This window comes from Aotus nancymaae, unplaced genomic scaffold (genome assembly GCF_030222135.1).
Source record: "Aotus nancymaae isolate 86718 unplaced genomic scaffold, 86718_ANA_hifiasm-v0.15.2.pri h1tg000275l, whole genome shotgun sequence".
Classification (NCBI taxonomy): domain Eukaryota; kingdom Metazoa; phylum Chordata; class Mammalia; order Primates; family Aotidae; genus Aotus; species Aotus nancymaae.
Genome location: NW_026988690.1, coordinates 72503 through 97021, shown reverse-complemented (window position 1 = coordinate 97021; position 24519 = coordinate 72503). Strand labels below are relative to the sequence as shown.

The 24519-nt window shown below is 52.0% G+C and overlaps 1 protein-coding gene and 1 pseudogene across 1 annotated transcript; both read left to right on the top strand.

Annotated features, from left to right (window-relative positions):
• On the top strand, positions 1-4707 carry LOC135273132 (golgin subfamily A member 6-like protein 6). The gene is made up of 3 exons (XM_064372058.1): positions 1-48; positions 119-301; positions 1423-4707. The coding sequence occupies exons 1-3, from the start codon at positions 1-3 to the stop codon at positions 1828-1830; spliced, it is 639 nt and encodes a 212-aa protein (XP_064228128.1). The 3' UTR covers positions 1831-4707.
• LOC135273131 (putative GTP-binding protein 6) lies at positions 2123-24291 on the top strand (annotated as a pseudogene).
• The last annotated feature ends 228 nt before the right edge of the window (positions 24292-24519 follow it).

Below are 24519 nucleotides of genomic sequence, written 5' to 3'. Positions count from 1 at the left end.
ATGCGCGGCCAACCGCTCGGGTTTCACGCCCCAGTGATCCGAGAGACGGTGGGGTGAAGCGGCCAGACTGGGCGGCCGGTCTGGCAGCCTCAGGTGAGTGCGCGTGTGCTCGGTGGAGGAGGCCCTGCGGACTTGCCGTAGGCCGCTTCCGGGACGCGCCCGCGGCTCTGCAGCTTCGCGGCTCCTTAGCAGTGGGTGTGTGCTGCTCGGCCCGGGCTCCCAAGAGATCGGCTTCGCGGACCGAGCGGGCGGCGACGGGGCAGGACGGCAGGGCACTGAGGCAGCCCCGTGCCCTGGCCAGGTAAGCTGAGAGACCCGGGCTGCCTGACTCGCTGGCGTTGGCAGCCTGGGGCGTCGCGCGGCACCGCAGGGACCCGGACGCGTAGGGGGCGGCGCGGAGGTTGCGGCCGGAGTGCTCCCGAGCGCTGCCCTCTGGGTTCGCAGGGGCCGCGGGGCTGCGGGGCGGTTGTTGCTGGGATCTGAGGGTGCACCTGGCGGCCCCACTCCTCTCCTACTGGCCCCTTTCCCCTCCCACGACCGGCGGGCGGGTGCAGCGGGGACCTGGCGGCGGCTCTTGCATCCCGGGCGGGACACCGCAGCGAATGGCCACCCGGTGCCTGCTAGAGGCGCTGTCTCACGCGGGGGCGGGGCGCCCGCTGGAGTCCCGCTGGACTGGCCTGGCCGCTGGTGCGTTCCGAGGCCCCGCTTGGCACCGGCTTCAAGTCCCACTGCCTGGCGGCAATTGGGTTGGTGTTGCCTCTGGGTTCGCTGCTCCCGGAGAACCCGAGCCCGGATCTTCGCCACTTTCCCTTTCCCTTTATAATAGGGCTCAGAGGGAACAACTTTTCAATTAAAAAAACCCACACCTGGTTGCCCTGGCTGCAGGCGCCGAGTTGGGGGCGCGGTGCGGGCCTGCCCGTCGGCCGGCCGGGCCCCTTTCCCACCGCAGGCACTGCCTGGCAAGGCTGCTGGTGGGAGATCTAGCCGCAGTTGGTCAAGGAGAACACTGAAGCCTCCGATCCCCAAGCAGGGCTCCACGGGCCGGGCAGCGGGCCTTGGTGTGCCCAGGCAGGAGGGAGCATGGTGGGAGGACACCCGCTAGGGGCGTGCCCTGCGGGACCCGGGTGGAGAACAGAGCCTTAGAGTGGACTGCCAGTCTTAACTTAGTATGGGGAGGCTCCAGCCCAGAGCTGGAAAATCTGGGTCCTGGTGCTGGTCCCGCCGTAGAATCCTGTAGAGTGTGCTAAAAATCTACGAATTGTGGCCCTGCCTGGGGAATCAGAATCTCAGGGTTAGGTCTTAGAAAAAATAAATTTTTTAAGCATCATGGATGAAAACCATTATTTTATAGATGACATTTCTATGGCTAGCTCATGAGTCGATTTCCTTCTGAGGTTTAAACCAACACTTTGACTATTTCAGCAGCAGCTACAGGAGGAGGCCATGCACCTGAGGCAGGAGGTTGAGAGAGTGTCAGGAGAACTCCAAACCCAGCTGGATGAAAATAAATGCTGGAGTCACCTGTACCAGCAGCAGGAAGAAAAGATTTGGAAGCAGAGTGGTAAGATCTGGGACCAGGAGCACAAGATGCTGGAACAGCAGGAGAAGATACGGGTCCAGGAGCACAAGATCCGTGAGCAGGGGCACAAGATGCTGGAACAGCAGGAGAAGATCCGGGACCAGGAGCACAAGATCCGTGAGCAGGGGCACAAGATGCTGGAACAGCAGGAGAAGATCCAGGAGCAGGCACACAAAATGCGGGAGCAGGAGGTGAGGCTACGGGAGCTGGAGGAGACACTGTGGGAACTGCGGTGGAAGGCCGAGCTCTAGGGCAGCAGGCACAGGCGTGTGCAAACCCTGGACACCATGTAGGTCGACCTCATCACAACTTGGCAGGTGGTGGATGGCTCCCTCTGCTTTTCCACCAGTCTGTGGCCTACAGTTTAAATGGTAGGAAGAAGGCTGTGAGATTCGAGGCTGGGGAGGGACGGTGCTCTAGGCAAGGGAGGGAGTCACTTAGTCCTGGAGCAAGGGGCTAGGGGCTTGTGCAGGTGACAGAGCCCCACAGTGTTCTGGCTACGTTATGGGCCCAGAATCTGGAAGCTAGCCACTACCTGCCCTGATGCCTATCCTGCTGGTGGAGCTGAAGAGGCTCAGAGTCTACATCGGCAGAAGCCAGACCAGTCCCTGGGTCTCCTGCAGCAGTATGTGGCCACCTATCAGCAGCTGACCACACAACACATATACTCACCTCTCACAGCACATATATACCATGCCCACCTCACACACCCCACGCCCTTGACCCATATACACCACACACACAGCACACATATCATACCCACCTGACACACACCATACATATATCCTACCCATCTAACACACATACCCCATACACACCACACAACACATATACTTACCTCTCACACCACATATTTACCATGCCCACCTCACACACCCCACACCCTTAACCCATATACACCACACACACAGCACACATATCATAACCACCTCACACACACCATACATATATCATACCCATCTCACACACATACCCCATACACACCACACAACACATATCACCTCTCACACCACATATATACCATGCCCACCTCACACACACCATACACTTGACCTATATACATTATACACACCCACCTCACACACACCCATATACACTACACACACACCACACACATATCATACCCACCTCACACACACCACACATACCCATATACACCACATTTATCATACCCACCTCACACACACACACACCCCATATACACCACACGCATATGATACCCACCTCACACGCCACACACATCATACCCACCTCAGACATGACACACACTTAACCCATATACACCACACACACCACACACATCATACCCACCTCACACACACAACACACTTAACCTGTGTACACTACACACACAACACACATATCCTACCCACCTCACAGGCACCCCATATACACTATACAAGTATCATAACTACCTCACACTCACCACATACCACATATACATCATACCCACCTCACACACACCACACCCTTAACCCATATACACTACACACACACCACATACATATCATACCAACCTCCCACACACCCATCGTAAATATATCTCATACACCACACACCACATACACACCATGCCCACCTCACACACCCCACACATTCAACCCATATACACCACACAAATCATTCCCTCCTCACATACATACAACATGCACATATGCACATATCAAACCCACCTCACACACATACCCCATACACACTGCACATACTCACCTCACACACTACATAAATAGTATGCCCGCCTCACACACACCACATACTTAACTCATATGCACCACACACAGCACACATACCATGCCCACCTCACACACACCATACACATATCATACCTACTTCAGGTACACCATACACTTAATCCAAATATACTACACACACACCACACACATATCATACCCACCTGACACACACCACACACAGCCCGTATACACCACACATATACCACAAACATATCATACCCACCTCACACACCACTCACCACATATATACCATGCCCAGCTCGTACACACCGTACACATATCATACCCACCTCACACACCACACACACTTAACCCATATGCACCACACACACGCCACACATATTTTACCCACCTCACACACACCACATGCCACCTATACACCATACCCACCTCACACACACCACACCCTTAACCCATATACACTACATACACACCACACATATATCATACCCACTTTAGATACACCACACACATAACATACGCACCTCACACACACCACACACTTAACCCATATACACTACACACATATACCCACCTCACACACACCACACCCTTAACCCATATACACTAGACACACACCACACACATCATACCCACTTTAGATACACCACACACATAACATATGCACCTCACACACACCACACACTTAACCCATATACACTACACACATATACCCACCTCACACACACCACACCCTTAACCCATATACACTACATACACACCACACATATATCATACCCACTTTAGATACACCACACACATAACATACCCACCTCACACACACCGCACACTTAACCCACATACACTACACACGTATGCCCACCTCACACACACCACACACTGAACCCGTATACACTACACACATATACCCACCTCACACATACCACATACTTAACCCATATACACTACACACATATACACATATATCACTCACACGTATATCACACACATATACACATACATCACTCACACACTGCACATATATCAGAAACACCTCTTACACACCACATATACACCATGCCCACCTCACACACCCCACACGTTTAACCCATATATACCACACACATATCCTTCCCACCTCACACACATACCACGTGCACACCACACTTTCTTCCCCCTTCTTTTTTGAGCCCCTGAGCCACACTTATAGAAACTTAAACGGCCTGTAGTTGTTTCTAAGTACTACAGATGGGGCCACATGATGCAATTTTTACTTTTACTAGTCCAAGGAAAAATGATTTTCAAATAACAGATAAAACATCATATGTTTGTTTTTGTAATCTGAATTTACTCTACGTAAAGGACTGCTCTTTACTGAAATAGAGGCTTTTCTAGTTTGCTTATTTTTCAAAATGTTCTTAGATGCCAAAATAAAAGGTTGGCAATTCTAGGTCAGTTCTGTGTTTTCTTTTCCCTGCTTCTTCTGCTTTTTTTTTTTTTAAATTTACTGATCTAAGGAAGCAAAGAAAAGCTGGTTGTTTATCAGTGTTTAGTGTCTTTGTTTGTTTTTTAAAGCTTAAAAACACAGGGCAGTTGTCTGCTGACTGTACTGCCACACGGCATGGCCATAGCCCAAACATGGATGGGGAGCTCTTACTGCTAACGGAGTAGGAAGAGGAAAAGGAGCCAGGAACAAAGCCTCACAGCCTGCAGTCCCTCCCCACAGCCTTCAGAAGTGCTGCTCTGGATTCCCTTTCCTCTCCCAGATACTATCTCCACGAGTTCTCTTGCCAGGGAACTGTGCAGTGGTAGGAACACTGGCCTGGACTCAGTGTGGCTGCATGAGCCTGGTAGCTAACACGCACTCACTTTCTGACCCCAGGGAGATTGCCACTCCCCTAAAAGGATAATCTGTATTATCAATGGTGAATGTTAGGATTCCCGATCACAAGTTGGGGGAGAAGGACAGGATCCAGATCTACAACAAAGCCCGAAAAGGAGGAGTATCTGAGGGGTGGGAGTCAGGGAAAGCAGGGTTAGAGATTCCATACCTAAAATGAGGATCCTGTTTTCTTTCTCCTCTCATTTTTAGTATGTATAAAGCACTTCCTTTGTAAGCTGCAGCCCCAGGATGACAGAAGCCTTTAATGTTTACATTTGCTAGTGACTGAGGATAGTAAGGCGAGTTTCTCCCTTGTCCATCCATATCTGTTGCTAGCTCAGCCGTGGCCAGAACAGCCCCTCCTCTGTGAAGTCTTTCTCGGTTGTCTGAACCAGAGGTGAGGGCTAGCTACTTAGAACTTTGTGATCCCTTTAGTTAACCTGCTCCTGTGGTGTTTGTGGCAGCTTACCTTGAACTGTGTCTCTTTGTGTGATGTCTCATCTCTGCTCAGCTGTAAACTTAATCGGCTACAGCATCAATGCCTTAGGTAGTGCGGGCATTCAATAAAGGTTTGTGAAATGAAGGAATGAATGAGAAAGGCCTAAAATATTACTGTAAGTTGCAGAACTTTAATATAAATAGCCATTCTGCTTTTGTGTGGTTTAGTTTTCAGTAAATGCTCTATTACAGAACAGTGTGGTATTTTTACTATTGGATTAAGTTCTGCCTACCTCTGCCACTCTGTCTTGGACAACCTGGGTTAGAGTTTCTTTGTTGGAAAATGGAAAAGATAAGACAACAAGGGTTCTCAAAGTTTAGTGTATGGAAGAATGAAATAAGGTGCTTGGTAACACTGTAGATGTCTGGGCTCTACCCTCTAAAATTCGCTGGGTCTGGGGTGGGGCTGACAGCCTTCATGTTCAGTACACCCCCAACGTGGTCCTAATATACGTGGTCCAGGGAGCATCTGTTGAGAACCATTGAAAAAGACAAGCTCTAAGGTTTCTCCAGCTGTATTTTAAAAGGGTACTATGAGACATCTGTTTAGTTTATTCAAAAGATGTTTCGAAAGGTGTTCAGTTTATTTTTCCTATTGTGAGTTCAACATGGCAACAAATACAAATTATGAGCACATGCTGCATATTAATAGAAAAAGTATACTTTCAAGTTCTTTTAAAGGAGAGAACAATCACTAGGATATCCTTGTTTTAGTTGGGATACCCTAGTATAGCTTTCAGCCTAAAATCATTTTCCTGGGCATTTTTACCTTCTAAGAATTTCCATACTTGTCATAAGCATTTATTAATAGCGTTGTTAAGAGTGGATGTAAATTGTGATAATTTCACCACCAAATACACGAGACTGTCAAACCCTATGTAAATTTTGTCTATTCCTTTATAAACTTGAGGTGTAAATATTTTATTAATAAAACAAATCCACAAATTTTAAAAGATTTATAAAAATGTAACCATTCATTGAAATACAGTTCTTTTATCATTGCAGGTATTCTCTTTTCTTAAAGCCATAGCCTCATAATTAAAGCCAGAAATGGAAAAAGGAAACTCTTATTCAAAGCCCTCCTTTTTCTTCTTTGTCATTTGGTCATTCCATTAAATGGCCTTAATAGAATAAATGATCCTGAAATTAAAAGGAAAAAAGAAGGACACAAACCACTTGACTGCTGAAAAGTTGTTTGTGTGTGGAAGGAGGTAGGGAAATGGTTGCTGCGAGGAATGTAGGGGATTATACTTATCTGTTTTATAATTTTATGCCTCACTCATGATACAGAAAAAATTTAACCTCCAACTGAGGAGTAAATATAGGTTATTTGAGCAAGGATAAACAACATAGAGTGAGAAGGAACATGGAACATCATGCCACATTCCCTGCATTCCCTGTGCATTTCGCCGACTGCAGTCAACAAGGATCCAAGATGCTCACTTGCAAGCGTCCCAGGGCTGCAGGAAATGGACCCAGCATCACTGTAAGTCTCACAGCAAGCTGAGAGTTCAGAAGGAATCTTTTATTTTGATTCCAAATTCAATTTCTTTGACAGTAGTTGGAGGAAGCTGACAGATTTTCAGTGGGCTTCATGTTGTATAAAATCAAAAGTCTCGGCCGGGCGCGGTGGCTCAAGCCTGTAATCCCAGCACTTTGGGAGGCCGAGGCGGGTGGATCACGAGGTCAAGAGATCGAGACCATCCTGGTCAACATGGTGAAACCCCATCTCTACTAATACAAAAAATTAGCTGGGAGTGGTGGTGCGTGCCTGTAATCCCAGCTACTGAGGAGGCTGAGGCAGGAGAATTGCCTGAACCCAGGAGGCGGAGGTTGCAGTGAGCTGAGATCGCACCATTGCACTCCAGCCTGGGTAACAAGAGCGAAACTCTGCCTCAAAAAAAAAAAGTGTTTGAAAATCCTTAATCAGGTTTGTAAATGGGGTTTAAGGAAATCTGTTCTTTTAAAATTATAAACTAAACTTAACACACAATATTAATATTTGTGTTTAGAAATCAACACACAATATTTGCTATATTTGAAGATGTGAGGAATGGGTTTTTTGGCTGGGCATGGTGGCTGCCCCCTGTAATTCTAGTACTTTGGGAGGCCAAGGTGGGCAGATCAGTTGAGGTCAGGAATTCAAGACCAGCCTGGCCAACATGGTGAAACCTCATCTCTACTAAAAATATCGAAAGACCCCGGCATGGTGGCACATGCCTGTAGTCCCAGCTACTCAGGAGGCTGAGGCAGGAGAATCTCTTCAACCAGGGAGGCAGAGGTTGTAGTGAGGTGAGACGGCACCACTGCACTCCAGCCTGGGCAACAGAGCCAGACTCCATCTCAAAAAAACAAAAACTAACAAACAAAAAGAATGTTTTTTTTTAATTTGTAGATTTAAGAAGTTAAATGTTAATTCAAATACAAGCATTCCATCCTAAGCACAAAGTCGTCCCAGATATTATAAACTATTGTCATAAAGAAGCCTCCAGTTTCTTCATGCCCTTACTTCCTGTTTTAATTTTCTTAAAGCACTTACCACTGTCTGATGTTTTCCTGTGAACATATTTCTTTGATTACTCTCTGAAAGCCTCTGTCTCTAAGAGGGGATCTTGGTTATTTTAAATTATTTTTTAGAGATAAGATCTCACTCTGTCACACAGGCTGGAGAGCAATGGTGCAGTCTCAGCTCACTTCAACCTCTACCTCCCAGGCTCAAGAGATCCTCCCACCTCAGCCTCCCTAGTAGCTTGGACTGCAGGTATGCACTACCATGCTTTGCTAATTTGTGTATTTTTTGTAGAGATGGGGTTTTGCCATGTTGTCCAGGCTGGTCTTGTATTCATAGGCTCAAGGCAATCTGCCTGACTCAGTCTCCCAAAGTTCTAGGATTACAACCATGAGCCACTGCACCCAGAAGGGAACTTGTCTTGTCTGTCACTATATCCCCAGCACTTAGCCAACGTTTCCTATTTATTAGGTGTTTAACAGATTTTTGAATAAACAAGTGAACTGGGTCTAACTTCAAAACCCATCAGGCTCTCTTCTTCATGTCATAGGGCCTCCCAAACTTGCAAGTATTGAACTCTTTTTGTTTGCTTGTTTTTGGGGATGGAGTCTCACTCTGTCGCCCAGCTGGAGTGCAGTGATATGATCTCAGCTCACTGTAACCTCTGCCTTTCAGGTTCAAGCAATTCTCCTGCCTCAGCCTCTCACGTAGCTGGGATTACAGGTGTGTGGCACCATGCCCAGCTAATTTTTGTTATTTGTTTTTTTTAGTAGAGATGGGGTTCCACCACATTGGCCAGGCTGGTCTCAAACTCCTGACCTCAAGTGATCTGCCTGCCTTGGCCACCCAAAGTGCTGGGATTACAGGCGTGAGCCACAGCACCTGGCCTGTTTGGTTTTCCTAAATAGAGGGTCTCGCCACGTTGCCTAGGGTGGTCTTGAACTCCTGGGCTCCAGTGATCCTCTACCTTGGCCTCCCAAAGGGGTGGGATTACAGGCATGAGCCGCCACGCCTAGCCTGAACTTCTTTACTATGATAGCATAACAAATATTTAAACAAGAAAGAAAATAATGAGTTTGAGATGAACTTACTGCATTGGCATTTCCTCCAACTTGCATGCATCGCAACTGAAACCATGACCAGTTAGAATCCAACTCTGTAGATCTAAATGGAAAGAATATTACTAAACGTTAATACTTTTATCCCCAGGATCAAAATCAGTGAGCTTTTGAGAACAAGTTTTCCTTAAGCTTTAAGATACCAAAGAAGTCTAAGTTTGAGTCAACAAGGACCCACACTTTTGGGATGCTACCACACTTTTGGGATGCTAGGATTCCAGATTGGATGATGATTGGTGCAAGCAACCCCTGGCTCCTCTAATCCTTCCTGGAATGCAGGGCACAGGGACATGACAAGTGTCACCAGGCTGCTGGAACAACATCAACTCTTTGCCTCCCATCCTTGGTTGGATATGATTTAAAATTTGGTAATGTGTCTACTCAAAACAGATGCAATGTTTGGATGTTTTCAGGTTGGTGATCTATTTGTTCAGTTTGATCCTACCAGAAGCTTGGAGGATGCTCATTCTCTTATTACCAGGTAAAAGAGACCTACCCAACATCACCACCAGCAGGGAGAGGAGAAAACACAAGATTTCATGCTCCTGAAGTGAAAGCTACAAGCACTTCCTGCCCCTGCCACACCTTATGCCTGACTTATCTCCACTGTAAGATCAAATCAGAAACAAATAAAGGCAGGGACTATAGCCTCAACGATGCACATTCACCAAGGGGTTGACCATAAAGCAACAATGTTAGAATCTTCATACTGAATCCACATAAATGAGCAAAAAGCAGAGGCTGTCTGTTATTCAGTAATAGCTTCCCCGTACTAACTGTAAAGGAATGTGGATATTTTAGAATGGGTATAGGCAGAATACCCTTTACAAAATGGGCAAAAAAGAAAGAAAAGAAAAGAAGCCTCAGGTTTACCAAAACTTTCTTTTGTGCTGCCCTTATATTTACTCCTTCCTTCCCTCTCTCCCTCCCTCCCTCACTCCCTTCCTTCTTTCCTTCCTTCCTTCCCTCCCTCCCTCCTTTCTCTTTCTCTCTCTCCTCTCTCTCCCTTTTCTCTTCTCTCTGTCTCCCTTTCTCTCTTTCTTTCTGAGACAGGGTGTCACTCCCTCACCCAGGAGTGGAGTGGTATGATCACAGCTCACTGAAGCCTCAACCAGCCTCAAGCAATCCTCCTGTCTCAGCCTCCCAAGTAGCTGGTAGCCACCATGCTTGGCCTTTTTTTCCCCCCAATAGATAAGGTCTTGTTATGTTGCCCAAGCTTGTCTACTACTCCTGGGCTCAAGCAATCCTCCCGCCTCAGCCTCTCAGTTTTGGGATCACAGATGTAAGCCACCATGCCCAGTCAACCTATCTTTTTTTTTTTTTTTTTTTTTGAGACTGAGTCTCACTCTGTTGTCCAGGCTGGAGTGCAGTGGCATGACTTCAGCTCATTGTAACCTCTACCTCCTGGATTCAAGCAATTCTTGTGCCTCAGCCTCCCGGGGTAGCTGGGATTAGAGGCGTGCAGAACCACACCAGGCTAATTTTTGTAATTTGAGTAAAGATGGGGTTTCACCATGTTGGCCAGGCTGGTCTCAAACTCCTGGCCTCAAGCAATACCCCCGCTTCAGTCTCCCAAAGTGCATACCATTGTTAATCTAGAGCTTGACTTATAGACAAGCTCAGTAACAACTTCCCAGCAGCCCTTTGTTTATAAGTTGCTTGATTACTTCTATAAGGTCATGAACAGTGTTGTCTTTCTACACTAACACATAAAAAGGTTCTCCTCTGGTGTCTACTGAGCTGGAGCCCAGATTCTGCTCTGGCCAGCATCAACGTGTTCTAGGGCTCACTATGTGCCAGGCTGTATGGGATTCTCTTGCTCGCTCCTGCCAACACCCTATACGGCAGGTCCTAGTATTCTCACCTCCACTTTCAAGAGAAGTAAGTAAGACATTTGGAGGTAAGGAACACACCCAGGGCCAGGAAGGGACAGCTCAGTTTTGGACCCCCACCATCCCAGCTCCAGCATCCTCAACCTCAGTCCTCACCTTGTCCTAATGCTGTCTCCTGCTCTGCCCAGGCTGAGTAAGCCTCCCCACAGGCCTCATCCCTCCAGGGCCTCAGGAGTAAAGTATTAGCTCCCAGCCTGGCAGCTAAGATGTTCCATAATATTACAAATCCTCTCCTTTCACCCTTATTTCTATTTATTTTCCTATACAAAATCTAGCTACAAAGTGAGGTGCTGTGGCCAGATGCTCTGTGCCTGCTTCCCTGGGGAGCTAGGCCAAGCACGGGCAGGCCAAAGGTTCCTGTGCATTGCACCTCATACAGCTAACACCAAGCCACCTGGCAGACCATGGCTGCCACATGCAGGGCCTGCTGTTTGGGGGGTGGGCTCATCTCAAGGCCTGCCTTACACGAGCAAGTAGACATCTTGTGGTGCAATACCCCTGGACACAAGGGTGCTGGCGGGGAGTGAGGGAGGGAGGCAGAATAAAGCTCCTCGGAATGTCCCTGCCTATGTGTTTTTTGTGGGCCTGCATTAAACTGCATTAAACTGGACATGAGTTCATACTGCGGTCTTCTCCAGGCCTCTCTTCTCTCAGGTGTGACCTGTGGGTGAGATTGCTGGGCCATGGGAAGGTGTGTGGTCACTTTAGTCCTACCTGCTTGCTGCTCCTGGAATTTCCCCGGGGGTGGTGGGGAGCTGGGTCATTACCAACTGAGGGAAACGCCAGCCTGGTACAGAGCACAACTCTGTCTCTGTCTTGGGGTGGTATGTATACACATGTGTGTGTGTGTGCGCGTATGCACGCGCGCACTAAACCTTCATGCTTAGAATACTGTCAGACACACAGAGAAGCTGGGAGAAGGTTGCTGAGTTCCCACACACCCTACACTAGGCTATCCTATTACCTACATCTGCCATTAGCATCGAGTATCTCTCGCAGTTAATGGACTGATATGGATACCCTCCTATGAACTGAAGTCTCTGCTTTATTAACATTTCCCGTTTTTGCCCTAATGTCCCTTTGTGTTCCAGAATCCCACCCGGATGCCACATCACATTCAGCTGCCATGTCTTTACAGGCCCCCATGGCTCTGGCAGTTTCTCAGACTTTCCTCGGGTTTGAGAACCTTGACAGTTTGAGGGGTACTGATCGGGTATTTTGTAGAGTGTCCCTGGATTGGAAAGTGTTTGGGGTTGTGGGTTTTGGGAGGAGATCACAGAGGCAAATGCCCTCTGCTCACATCATACCACGGGCAACTAAGTCTTACCTCGGGCTGCTGGGACAAAATACTACAGGCTGGGAGGCTCATACAGCACAGTTATTCCTCAGAGTTTTGGAGGCTGGAAGGTCAAGACCGAGGACACAGTGTCTGAGCTGGTGCCGTCCAGCTGTGTCCTCACAGGGTGGAGGGGTGAGGGGCCTGCTGGGGTCTCCTTTACAAGGCCACTCATCCTCATCCCACTAAGAAGAGCTCCACCCTCATGACTGAATCACCTTCCAGCCTTCCAAAGTCCCCACCTCCTAAATCAGCACCATGGGGGTTAGGCTGCATATGTGAATTGTGGGGGCCATAAACACTGGGACAGTGGCAGGGGTGAGCTATCCACATGATGGATGGCTGACTGATGTTGGATTTGGTCCTCAGGATGAGGTTGCGTCTGCGTGTTGTTTCTGCCTATAAGCTGCCCCACCCCATTCCCATTTTATATTCCTTGGAAGGAAATCACCATGTGCAGCCAGCACTTGAGGAGTGGGGGGTTATGCTCCATTTCCTTGAGGTAGCATATCTATGTAAATTATTTAGAATTTAGAGACATGGGAGCCTTGCCTATTGTTCATTTATTCAACAGTTTATTTACATTGGTGTGGACTCATGCATATTTATTTTGTACTTTGGGTTATAATCCACTACTACATTATTTATTACAGTTTGCTGAAATGGTTCCACTCTGGCCACAGGGAGCTTTCAGTTGGCTTCTGTGCCCCTGGGACACAGCCTGTCATCGGGATTTGTGGGGCACGTCCTTACTTTCCAGCACAAGGAGATGCTCCAGCCTCATCTAGCCTATTTCCTGCCACAGCCCAAGACGCAGCCATTTCTCCCAGGAGCTCTGGCTCCTTTAGAGTTGAAGAATGGCAGAAACCAAGATCAGGGTGCTAGGTGTGCTCACGGCTACTGGGGTGTCATTGCTTCTAGGCCCTCTCAGCCGACAGAGCAAGGAAATGGCTGTGCATCAAAGAAGTCGCGTATGGATACATGTAAACATCTCTATGTGTATCCATCTACGTTTGCATTAAACTAGACCTGAGTTCCTACCAACGTCTCCTCCACTAACCCATGCCCACATGGATCCTTCCAGCCTCCTCCTCTTGCTTATCTGTGAACTTCCTCTCTAGCACTGAGAAAAAGGCTCCCACCATCAGCGTCCACTCACTTAACTGTGCGATTCCAGAATATACAAATAGGGGCTTCCTATTTGTTAAGCCACATTCCTGCCGGAAGCAACTCTTCTCCAGTTTCTTTTGAGGGACTTCTTTCACTTAGTGCTATGCATGTAGGATGTATCCATGTCTTTGTGCAGCTTGATAACTATTCTGTTTATTGCTGAATCATATTCCATCACATGAAGTGTTCGTTTCTTTAGCCACTCACCTACTAAAGGGCATCTTCGTCGCTTCCAGTTTTGGGTGAGTGTAAATAAAGCTGCTCACAACATCTGGATGCAGTTTTTTTGTATGGACATACATTTTCACATCAGTTGGGTAAATAGCCATGGCATGATTGCTGGATACTAGGTGAGACCGTGCCTAGCTTTGTAAGAAGTCTCTACACTGTTCACTGTGGCTGCAGGAACAACCTCCTCTTCCCTCACTTGGTCACATGCACGAACAGGAGAAAGGGTTGTTCTGTGCAGTCACGACAAATTGTGTCTCTGAAGGGGAGGGAATCAGGTCTCAGGCCCTTGTCAGAGAAGTTTATGGCCACAGCACTAATACTGCTGGTGGGGATTTGGTTGTAGAAGATGGTTGGAGCGATTGCATGACCTTTGGTTGAGATCTTCATTTACAATTACAGAAACCACGCCTACCTCCCGCATTTAAAGGATGCTAGCCAATGGCTGTCACATGATCCAGGGCTGGCCATGTGTAGCGTGTGTCCTAGGGGAAGGAGGGCGACTTGGGTCCCTCACCCTCTGCAGGAAGGAGGGTGGCCTGGGTCCTTTACCTTCTGCGGGAAGGAGGGCAGCCTGGTTCCTTACCCTCTGTGGGAAGGAGGGCAGCCTGGGTCCCTCACCCTCTGTGGGAAGGAGGGTGGCCTGGGTCCCTCACACTCTGTGGGAAGGAGTGCGGCCTGGGTCTACCCTCTGTAGGCCAGCTGTACCTGGCCCTCCATGGTGAGGATTCTCAGGGTGCAAACAGCAGAGCAAACAGTGCAAGACCAGCCTCCAAGCCAGGTCACTCTGGAGGTCTTGGTAGTGCCGAAGAGAAGTGTGGTTGGCAGAGTTTCAGGGTGGCCTCCAAGTTCCCCTCCTAACTCTGCGGTATAATCCTTTCCCTCGAGTGTGGATGATGGATAGGTTCTGTTCTGTGGCAAATGGTGTGGGAGTCACTCCCATGACTATAAAATGTTACTTAAGATTCCTCCGTGGTGCAAAGAGGGAGCCTTCCCAGCCGGCATGGAGGGAAGGAGGGACCCTGGTTGCTAATTGTCTTTGGAGGTGTCCTGGGGGACCTCAGTCCTACAACCTCAGTAACTGACTTCCACAAACACTCTCGAGTGAGCCTGAAAGCAGACCTGGAGTACAGATGAGAGGACAGCCTGACAGCAGGATGCAGCCTGTGAGACCCGGGCAGGGCACCCACCTCCCCTCTGCATAGAGCTCTGATCCATGGTCTCGCTGCTTTCGGCCGTGGGGTCCCCAGGAATCTGGAGGGGCCATGGGGCCGAGGGTGCGGCCTGTGGGCGGACGGAGGCCGAAGCTGCCCGGGAGAGGACGAGGAGGAGCCGGAAGACGCGGATGAGGACGCAGAGGAGGATCTGCTGCAGAGGGAGCCTCTGCTGCCGGCGGGGACCCAGCGCTTGTGTCTGGTCCACCCCGATGTCAAGTGGGGCCCTGGGAAGCTGCACATGAAGTGAGGTGAACACAGCGGGGGTTGCAGGGGAGAAACAGGAGCTGGCACTCTGCGGGAGGGCCCCTGCAGGGAGGGTCTCATTGGTGGAGACTCAGGGGCTGGGCGCTGAGGGGACAATCTCATAGGTGGAGATTCAGGGGCGGGGCTCTGATGGAAGACACTCAGGTGGAGACGCAGGGGCGGGGGCTCTGAGGGGAAGATCACAAGTGGTGTAGTGGGCGAGGCTTCAAGGGGCGATGCTCTGAGGAGAGGATCTGATGGGTGGAGATGCAAGAGCATGGCTCTGAAGGGGCGGGGCTCTGAGGGGAGGATTTCGTAGGTGGAGGTGCATGGGCGGGGCTTTGGGAAGAGGAGCCTATGGGGTGAAAAGGGCTGGGGCGGAGCTTATGGGGAGAAGCCCCTGGGGTGAGGTGGGGTGGGGTGGGGTGGGCCGGGCCAGGCCGGGCCGTGTCTTGGTGATGAGACCCCGTTTTTCTTGCCCTGGGTTCAAGGTAGGCACAGTGTTTTTGGGGTCAGGGAAGGGAGGGTGTCTAGCAGACCATCTCTGTCCAGTCCCCTGCCCCACTCCCCAGGAGGAAATCCAAATCCCTAAGTCACTGCAGGTGCCAGAGTCTCAAGACTGTTGACATCTCCCTTGGAAGCCCCTGTAGCCGAAGAGCGGTTCTCCTTCAAGGGTGTTTTCCAAAATGGGCAACTCTTGGGACAGTGGAAGCCCCAAACTGCTCAGAACGGCACCCAGACCTCCTGCATTTCCTCCTCCTAACCCTGCCTGTGGTTCCTGAGTTATCCCTGAGCACCCCTAGCTCCCTAGTTCCCTGCTGTGTCCACCTGGACCCCAAATCCTATATAAGGCAGGTTGGGGAGTCCTCATGTCCCATGGTGGCTCCAGCATCCTTCCCTGGCCAGATTCCTACTTAGAGGCCCTACGGTCAAGGCCAGGAGAAGGACACGCCGGGCAGGTGTGGTTGGGGCCCTGGATCTACCCCAAAAGGAAGTGTCCCTCAAGGTGGCCCTTGTGTCCCCAGAGCTGAGTGACAGGTAGCAAAGGCCACAGTACTGGTGCACATTCTGGACGGCTGGTCCATGGTGCAGACGATGGTCGTGTCCACCAGAACGCCAGAGAAGAAGCTTGTCTTTGGCAGAGGGAACTTTGAGCACCTGACAGGTGAGTCCGTCCACACCTGCTCCCTCCCCAAACCTCCTTTCCCATCTGTTGCTCCCGAGAACATTCAACCCAGACGCGTGGAAGGACAGGGGTCTCGCTGGGCCAGAGGGGAAGCGGGCCCATGAGTGGGTGGTCCAGGTGAGCTGGGAGCCCACATAAATAGGAGCTGGAGGGATGGGAGGCTGGACCTGTGTCCCTCCTCCATGCACTCTCTTAGCGTGGGGTCCTGTGTGGGGGCCCTTGTGCTTCCAAGTTTTTGACCACCCGGCTTACAGTGCAGAGTGGATAAGACCCTACTAACTGCTACTACTACTGCTAACTAACTTACTAACTAGCCGAGGTGGGAGTCTGCTTCCGTGCCTGACTCAGAGGCATCTCATCGGGGCTGGGATGTGTTCACCATGTTTCTGTGTGTGTCTGGCCCACCATGTGTTCACCGTGTATGTGTGTCCCCACTGCGATGTGTCCACCGGGACTCTGTGTCTGTCCCTGTCACGATGTTTTCACTCTGTGTGTGTGTGTGTGTGTGCGTGCGTGTGTATACATGTGTCTATCCCTGTCGGGATGTGTTCACCGTGTGTGTGTGTGTGTCCCCACAGGGAGGTGTTCACCATGTGTGTGTGTCCTCACTGCAATGTGTCCTCCGTGTGTGTGTGTCTCCCAACAGGGATGTGTTCTCCATGTGTGTGTGTCTGTCTCCCCACAGGGAGGTGTTCACCATGTGTGTGTGCCCCCACTGCAATGTGTCCTCCGTGTGTGTGTCTCCCCACAGGGATGTGTTCACCCTGTGTGTGTGTGTGTGCGCATCCCCACTGCAATGTGTCCACAGTGTGTGTGTGGGGGGTGTCTCCCCCACGGGGATGTGTTCACTGTGTGAGTGTGTGTGTCCCAACTGGGATGTGTTCACCTTGTGTGTGTGTCCCCACTGGGATGTGTTCACCATGTGTCTCTGTCCATGTCACAATGTGTTCACTGTGTGAGGGGTGTGTGGGTGTCCCCACTGGGATATGTTCCCCATGTATGTGTGTGTGTCCCAACTGGAATGTGTTCCCCGTGTGTGTGTGTGTCTCCACACTGGGATGTGTTCACCATGTGTTTGTGTCTGTCCATGTCACGATGTGTTCACTGTGTGTGTGTGTCCCAACTGCGATGTGTTCCCCGTGTGTGTGTATGTGTGTGTCTCCACTGGGATGCATTTACCATGCGTGCGTGTGTGTGAGATGTGTGTGTCCTTGTTGGGATGTGTTTACCTTGTGTGTGTGTCTCCGCCAGGATGTGTTCACCGTGTACACGTCTGTGTACATGAAACACACACCCCTAGAGACATCCCTCCAATGCTGATTTCCTGGATCCTGGGTCTGGTGCTCAGGTCAGGGATGTCTGTGAACCGTGCCCTCCACGGCGCACCCCACAAAGGGCCTCGTGGCTCATCCCGCAGTCCACAGGTCTGGACGGATGGCCACTGACGAGACCCCCTTTCCTTTAGAGAGGATATGACAATCTCCGGACATCACATGCATCTTCTTGAATGTGGAGAGGATGGCTGCCCCAACCAAGATATCCCAGAATGTGGCTTTGCTTTGTTTGCTCCCACGCTCCACGCGGTGAACGAGTGGATGCTAGCGCGTCCCGCCAGGCAGGGGCCAGATGGGGTGATAGTGGCTTGAAGGCGTGATGGAATGTCCTCCTCCCTGTGAGGCTGGCCACTAGGGCCTGGCCTTCCCCTCTGGCTTCTCATTTGCCCTCTCCTTTTCTTTTCTTTTCTTTTTTTTTTGACAGAATCTGACTCTGTCACTCAAGCTGGAGGGCAGTGTCACCATGATCTCAGCCCACTGCAACCTCTACCTCCCAGGTTCAAGCAATTCAGCTGCCTCAGCCTCCTGAGTAGTTGGGATGACAGGTGCCCACCAACACACCCAGCTAATTTTTGTATTTTTAGTAGAGACAGGTTTTCAGTATTTTGGCCAGGCTGGTCTCGAAGTCCTGACCTCAGGTGATCCACCTGCCTTGGCCTCCCAAAGTGCTGGGGTTGCAGGTGTGAGTCGCCAGGCCCAGCTCACTCTCTCCTTCTCTAGAAAGAACTGGAAGCCGCCTCGGGCGTGGAGGTGTTTGACTGCTTTAACATCATCCTGCACATTTTCCGCTGCAACGCCTGCATGAAGGAGGCCTGGCTGCAGATGGCCCTGGCAGAGATCCCACTCCTCAGGTACCTCGGGACGCCCAGGCCAACCATCACGCCCACCCCGCAGCCCCTCCATTCTGTACTCACGTGTTTGGTGGTTCTGGGGGTATATGAGAGTAAGAAAAGCACTGTGGGAGCACTCTCTCCCCACCCCACCCCACTCCCCACTAGGTAGGTCCCCTCGGCCTGGGATACTCCTCACTCACAATGCATGAGCTACACACCCAGTGGGACCCCAACACCAGCTCCTCCCTTCTGCCCAGAGGCCCCACTAATTCACAGGTTCTGGGCTTTAGGATGTGGACCGATCTTTCTGGGGGCTACTGTTGACAATCCACTACAGTTGTATCCACTTCTCTCTGGAGGCTCCTTCCTGCCTCTCCCAGCTCCTGGGGGCACCAGGTGTCCCTGGCTTGCGGCCACATCACTCCAGTGTCCGCCTCCAAATCCACGTAGGCTCCTCCTCTTTGTCTGAGTCTCCCCTTCTGTCTCCTAGAAGGACATTTGTCATTGGATTTAAGACTTTCCCTAATCCAGCGTGACCTCATCTCAAGATCCTTAACTAATTTCATTTGCAGAGACCTTATTTCTAAATAACGTCCCATTCACAGGTCCTGGGGAACAAGACATAAACATCTATTTGGGGCATCACTATTTAACCCAGTAAAATGGAATCATCCAGTTACCTCCAGAAGCTCTCGGGGAGGATCCTTCCTGCCTCTCCCAGCTCCTGGGGGTGCCAGGTGTCCCTGGCTTGTGGCCACATCACGCCAGTCTCTGCCTCCGTCTCCACGTGGACTTCTCCTCTGTGTCTGTCTACAATTTTTTTTTTTGAGACAGAGTCTTGCCCAGTCACCCAGGCTGCAGTGCAGTGGCTGGATGTCAGCTCAGCACAACCTCCACCTCCCAGATTCAAGCGATTCTCCTGCCTCAGCCTCCCAGGTAGCTGGAACTACACGTGCCCACAACCAAGCCCAGCTAGTTTTTTTATATTTTAGTAGAGACGAGGTTTCACCATGTTGGCCAGGATATTTTGATCTCCTTGGCCAGGATGGTTTGATCTCCTGACCTCATGATCCACCTGCCTTGGCCTCCCAAGGTGCTGGGATTACAGGTGCGTGCCACTGCGCCCGGCCCTCCCCTTCTGTCTCCTAGAAGGACACCTGTCATTGGATTTAAGACTTACCCTAATCCAGGGTGACCTCATCTCAAGATCCTTAACTAATTACATTTGCAGACACCTTATTTCTAAATAACGTCCCATTCACAGGTCGTGCGAAAAAAGACATAAACCTCTATTTTGGGCATCACTATTTAACCCATTAAAATGGAATCATCCAGTTCCCTCCAGAAGCTCTCGGGGAGGACCCTTCCTGCTTCTCCCAGCTTCTGGGGTCTCCAGGTGTCCTGGGCTTGCGGCCTCCTTCACCTTCACCTCGACCTCTGCTGGGAGGGAGAGAGCTTCCCTGCAGAGTGAACCCCTCCTGTTCCCATGCCAGGTCGAACCTGAAAAGGAACATTGACCCCCTTCACTGAGGAGGATCCAGCTCCCGCTACATCATGGGGTCAGGTCACTCTGGCTGGGTGCAGCACCCCAGGACATCCTGAGAACGTGGTTGTCAGCAGCTGCCCTGAAGGATTCCAACAGGGTGGGGGCCGGCTGGGGGCTCCGTCTCCTTGTTATGTCTGTGGAGACAGGAGATAGTGGTGGTTCTGTGAGGTATTGCTGACATAAGTAGCCACAAAGTGTGGATTGAAACAGCAGGAATCTGTGCACACCCATCCTGGAGACCAAAAGCCTCCAGAGGCTCCTTCTGCCTCTCCCAGCTCCTGGGGGTGCCAGGTATCCCTGGCTTGTGGCCACATCACTCCAGCCTCTACCTTTTAAGAAGGACATGGATCTTTGCATTCAGGCCCAACCCTAACCTAGGATGATGTCTTGAGTTCGTACAAAGAGGGTATTTACAAATCAGGTCCCATTCCCAGGTTCTGGGACTTAGGATGCCAAAGGAGCCCCATTGAGCCCCCTCATAATGACATCCTGGCTGTGCCCCACTTAGAAGCCTCCGTAGTGCTCAAGACTTTTTCTTTTTGAGATGCAGTCTGGCTCTGGCCCAGGCTGGAGTGCAGTGGCACGATCTCAGCTCACTGAAACCTCCACCTCTCGGGTTCAAGCGATTCTCCCGCCTCAGTCTCCCGCATAGCGGGGATTACAGGCGCCCACCACACCCGGCTAATTTTTGTATTTTTAGTAAAGATGGGGTTTCACCATATTGGCCAGGCTGCTCTCAAACTCCTGTCCTCATGATCCGCCCACCTCGGCCTCCCAAAGTGCCAGATGACAGGTGTGAGCCACCGCGCCCGGCTGAGCGCAGCCCTTTCTCAGGGAAAGGGAGTGTTGGGGCCACTGCCGGGAACGCGGCAGGGCCCCTAAATGCTGCAGCAGGAGGAGCAGCCCCTGTAGACCCTCAGTGGCACCTCCCGCTCCCACGCCTTTCCCGGCCTGGCTCACCGCCCTGTCTGGTGTGTTTTTAGGAGAATCGTTCATGCAGGTGCAGCAGCGTCTCCTGAAAGAGAAGGAGGCCAAGATGAGGAAGGCCCTGGACGGGCTTCAGAAGAAGAGGCACCTGCTGTGGCGGCAGCGTGCAAGACGTGAGTTCCCCATGGTCTCCGTGATGGGGTACACCAACTGCAGTGAGCATGCACCCAGGGGAGGGGGTCCCATGGTCTCTTGATGGGGTACACCAGCTGAAGTGACCATGTGCCCAGGGAAGGGGTTCCATGGTCTCTGTGTGGGGTACACCAGCTGTGGTGAGGACTTGCACGGGGAGGGGGCTCCCCGTGGTGCATACACCAGCTGTGGTGAGGACTCACCCAGGGAAAGGGGGTCCCGTGGTCTGCATGGTGGGTACAGCAGCTGTGGTGACAATGCCATGTACCCCATCCTCCCATCCACAGCACCACCACCCCATCCACACACCCACGCTTCTACACCACCACCTCCCTCCATCTACACCATCTTCCCATCCACACCATCTCATGTTCACCTGTCTACACCACCAGCTCCCCTGTGTCTACACAGTGGCCCTGCTGCATCCGGCCTGAGAGCAGCCGCAGTGGCTTAGTCCTGCATGTCGTGTGTGGCCCAGGGGTGCCTGGGGAGCTCAGGGACCTGGCACCCGGGGTGCCGCTGCCCAAGAGGGTGCTGTGGTCTCCACTCTGAGGACCCAGGTGTGGCTCCGCCTGAGCCCCTGATCTCCATGCCCTCCGAGGGAAGACCATGCTGATGAAGGCACTGACGGGAGACACTGACTTGCAGCTGCGGGACGAGCTGTTTGCCACGCTAGACGTTACAGCCCACGTGGGGACGCTGCCCTCACGCCTGACTGTCCTATACGTGAATGCCGTCGGGTTCTTGTCCCAGCTGCCACATGGCCTCATCGAGTCCTTCTCTGCCACCCTGGAAGATGTGACCCACTCGGTGAGTCAGGGCTGCGGGTGGCTGTGGACACCCACTGAGACAGAGGCTGAGGTCTCAGAAACCCACTCAGACCACGGGCCGGGGTCTTGGACACCCACTGAGACGGGCTGGGGTCTCAGACACCCACTCAGACCAGGGGCCAGGGTCTCAGACCTCACTCGGACCAGGGGCTGGGGTCTCGCACACCCACTCAGACCAGGGGCCGGGGTCTCGGACACCCACTGAGAGAGCCCAGGGTCTCAGACCCCACTTGGACCAAGGACCAGCCCTCGGACGCCCACTCAGCCCACTGGCCAGGTTCTCAGACACCCACTGAGACCAGGGACCATCTCTGAGACACCCCATCAGCCAAGGGGCCAAGCCCTCGGACGCCCACTCAGACCAGGGGCCAGGCTCTGGGACACCCGCACCACTCGGGGCAGAATAACAACTGAATCCTCAGCCTCAGACTTAGTGTCCCGCAAGCATCCCTTGACCCTGGGGCCGAGGCTGAGCAGTGGCCCCAGTGTCACCCACACTCAGCCACCGTGATGAGCCCATATACACAGGGCCGGGAGCAGCAGCTCACGCCTGTCATCCCAGCACTTTGGGAGGCCGAGGCGGGTGGATCATTTGAGGTCAGGGGTTCGAGACCAGCCTGGTCAACATGGTGAAACCTTGTCTCTGCTAAAAATACAAAAATTGGCCGGGCATGGTGGCAGGTGCCTGTAATACCACCTACTGGGGAGGCTGAGGCAGGAGAATCACTTGAACCCAGGAAGCGGAGGTTGCAGTGAGCTGAGATCGTGCCGTCACACTCCAGCCTGGGGGACAAGAGCGAAACTCTGTCTCAAGAAAAAAGTAAAACGATTTCACAGTGGGATGAAGCCACCCAAAGCATTGAATGAGGAAGCAGTGGCTGGCAGGTGGCGGTTGAGTGGTCATTTGTGGCACCACCTTGTTTGTGGGTCTGGGGGTGCAGACTTGTCACCTGTGCTGCGGGAGGCGAGGTATGTGGAGTTGGGTGGGGCTCCGTCCAGTGTAAACCCAGCACCCCCATCCTGGGGTGTCCGAGGGCCTGTACATGGGGGTAGCTCCCACCCCCACCCTGGCCTTGGGAACTCGTGGGAACCCCTCTCCCGGGCCTGCCTGCAAGCTTGGTGGGGTTAGGGCTCTGACTGCATGCCCGGCCCTTGTAGGATCTGATCCTGCACATGAGGGACGTCAGCCACCCCAAGGCGGAGCTCCAGAAAGCCAGCGTCGTGTCCATGCTGCACAGGCTGCGGCTGCCCACCCCGCTCCTGGACTCCATGCTGCAGGTTCACAACAAGGTGGACCCGGTGCCCGGGTGAGTCCGGCCCTGGCACCCACACTCGTCTCACGCCTTCCCCTGCAGGCGCTGGAGACCCTGCCCTCGTGTGAACTGCTGACCGCTGGCACACAGGCTGACGCAGGGAGAATGGTTGAACCCAGGAGGCAGAGGTTGCTGCCCCAGCCCGTGTCTCGTGGGCAGCTCACTCCTGGTGACCCTGCTTTCCACAAACATCTCCTTTCCCTGCATGTGCTCAAGCCACATGGGGAGATGCCCCCTCTCCTCATCTGAACCTCAGCAGTGACACTCAGGACAGCAGGAGCTTCCCCAGGCTGTGCCCCACGGGTGGCTGACTCTGGGACCCCTGCTTTCTGCCGGCCTGTGGCCCTGAGGCTGAGCGGACTCTGTGGCCTCCCCACCCTTGCAGCTACCACCCCACGGAACCGAACGTCGGGCCCATGTCTGCCCTGCTGGGGCACGGACTCCAGGAGCTGAAGGCTGAGCTCGATGCAGCAGTGTTGAAGGCCACGGGGAGACAGGTCCTCCCCCTCCGTGTCCGGCTGGCCGGGGGCCCAGCTCAGGTGAGCGGCAGCCTCCTGGCGTGGGAGAGGGGATGGTGTTCTGGTGACCTGTCTCTGGCTCAGAAAGGACTCCTTTAGGGTGCAGAAGGACCTGTGGAGTCCCCAAAAGCTTTACGATGCAGAGACAAGGTGAGAAATTTCTGAATGAGTTGGCAGCAAATGTGTACTGTGGAGTCAGTGTGCATACAACAGGTGCCTAATCTGTACTCACCGACGCTCAAACGCTATAGGACTCCCTACCAATAAGAAGGCAGGCTTCAGCTGGATACGGTGGCTTATGCCTGTCATCCCAAGACTTTGGAACCCCGACGTGGGCAGAAAACCTGAGGTCAGGAGTTCGAGACCAGCCTGGCCAACACAGTGAAACCCCATCTCTACTAACAATATAAAAATTTGCCAGGCGTGGTGGTGCATGCGTGTAATCCCAGCTACTCTGGAGGCTGAGGCAGGAGAGTCACTTGAACCTGGGAGGCG

What these genes read in the sequence shown, in the direction of transcription:
- LOC135273132 (XM_064372058.1), top strand. Translation starts at nt 1, where the DNA reads ATGCGCGGCCAACCGCTCGGGTTTCACGCCCCAGTGATCCGAGAGACG. An exon ending in CCCCAGTGATCCGAGAGACG is followed by an intron (nt 49 to 118) that starts GTGGGGTGAAGC and finishes TGCTCGGTGGAG; the next exon opens with GAGGCCCTGCGGACTTGCCG. An exon ending in CAGCCCCGTGCCCTGGCCAG is followed by an intron (nt 302 to 1,422) that starts GTAAGCTGAGAG and finishes TGACTATTTCAG; the next exon opens with CAGCAGCTACAGGAGGAGGC.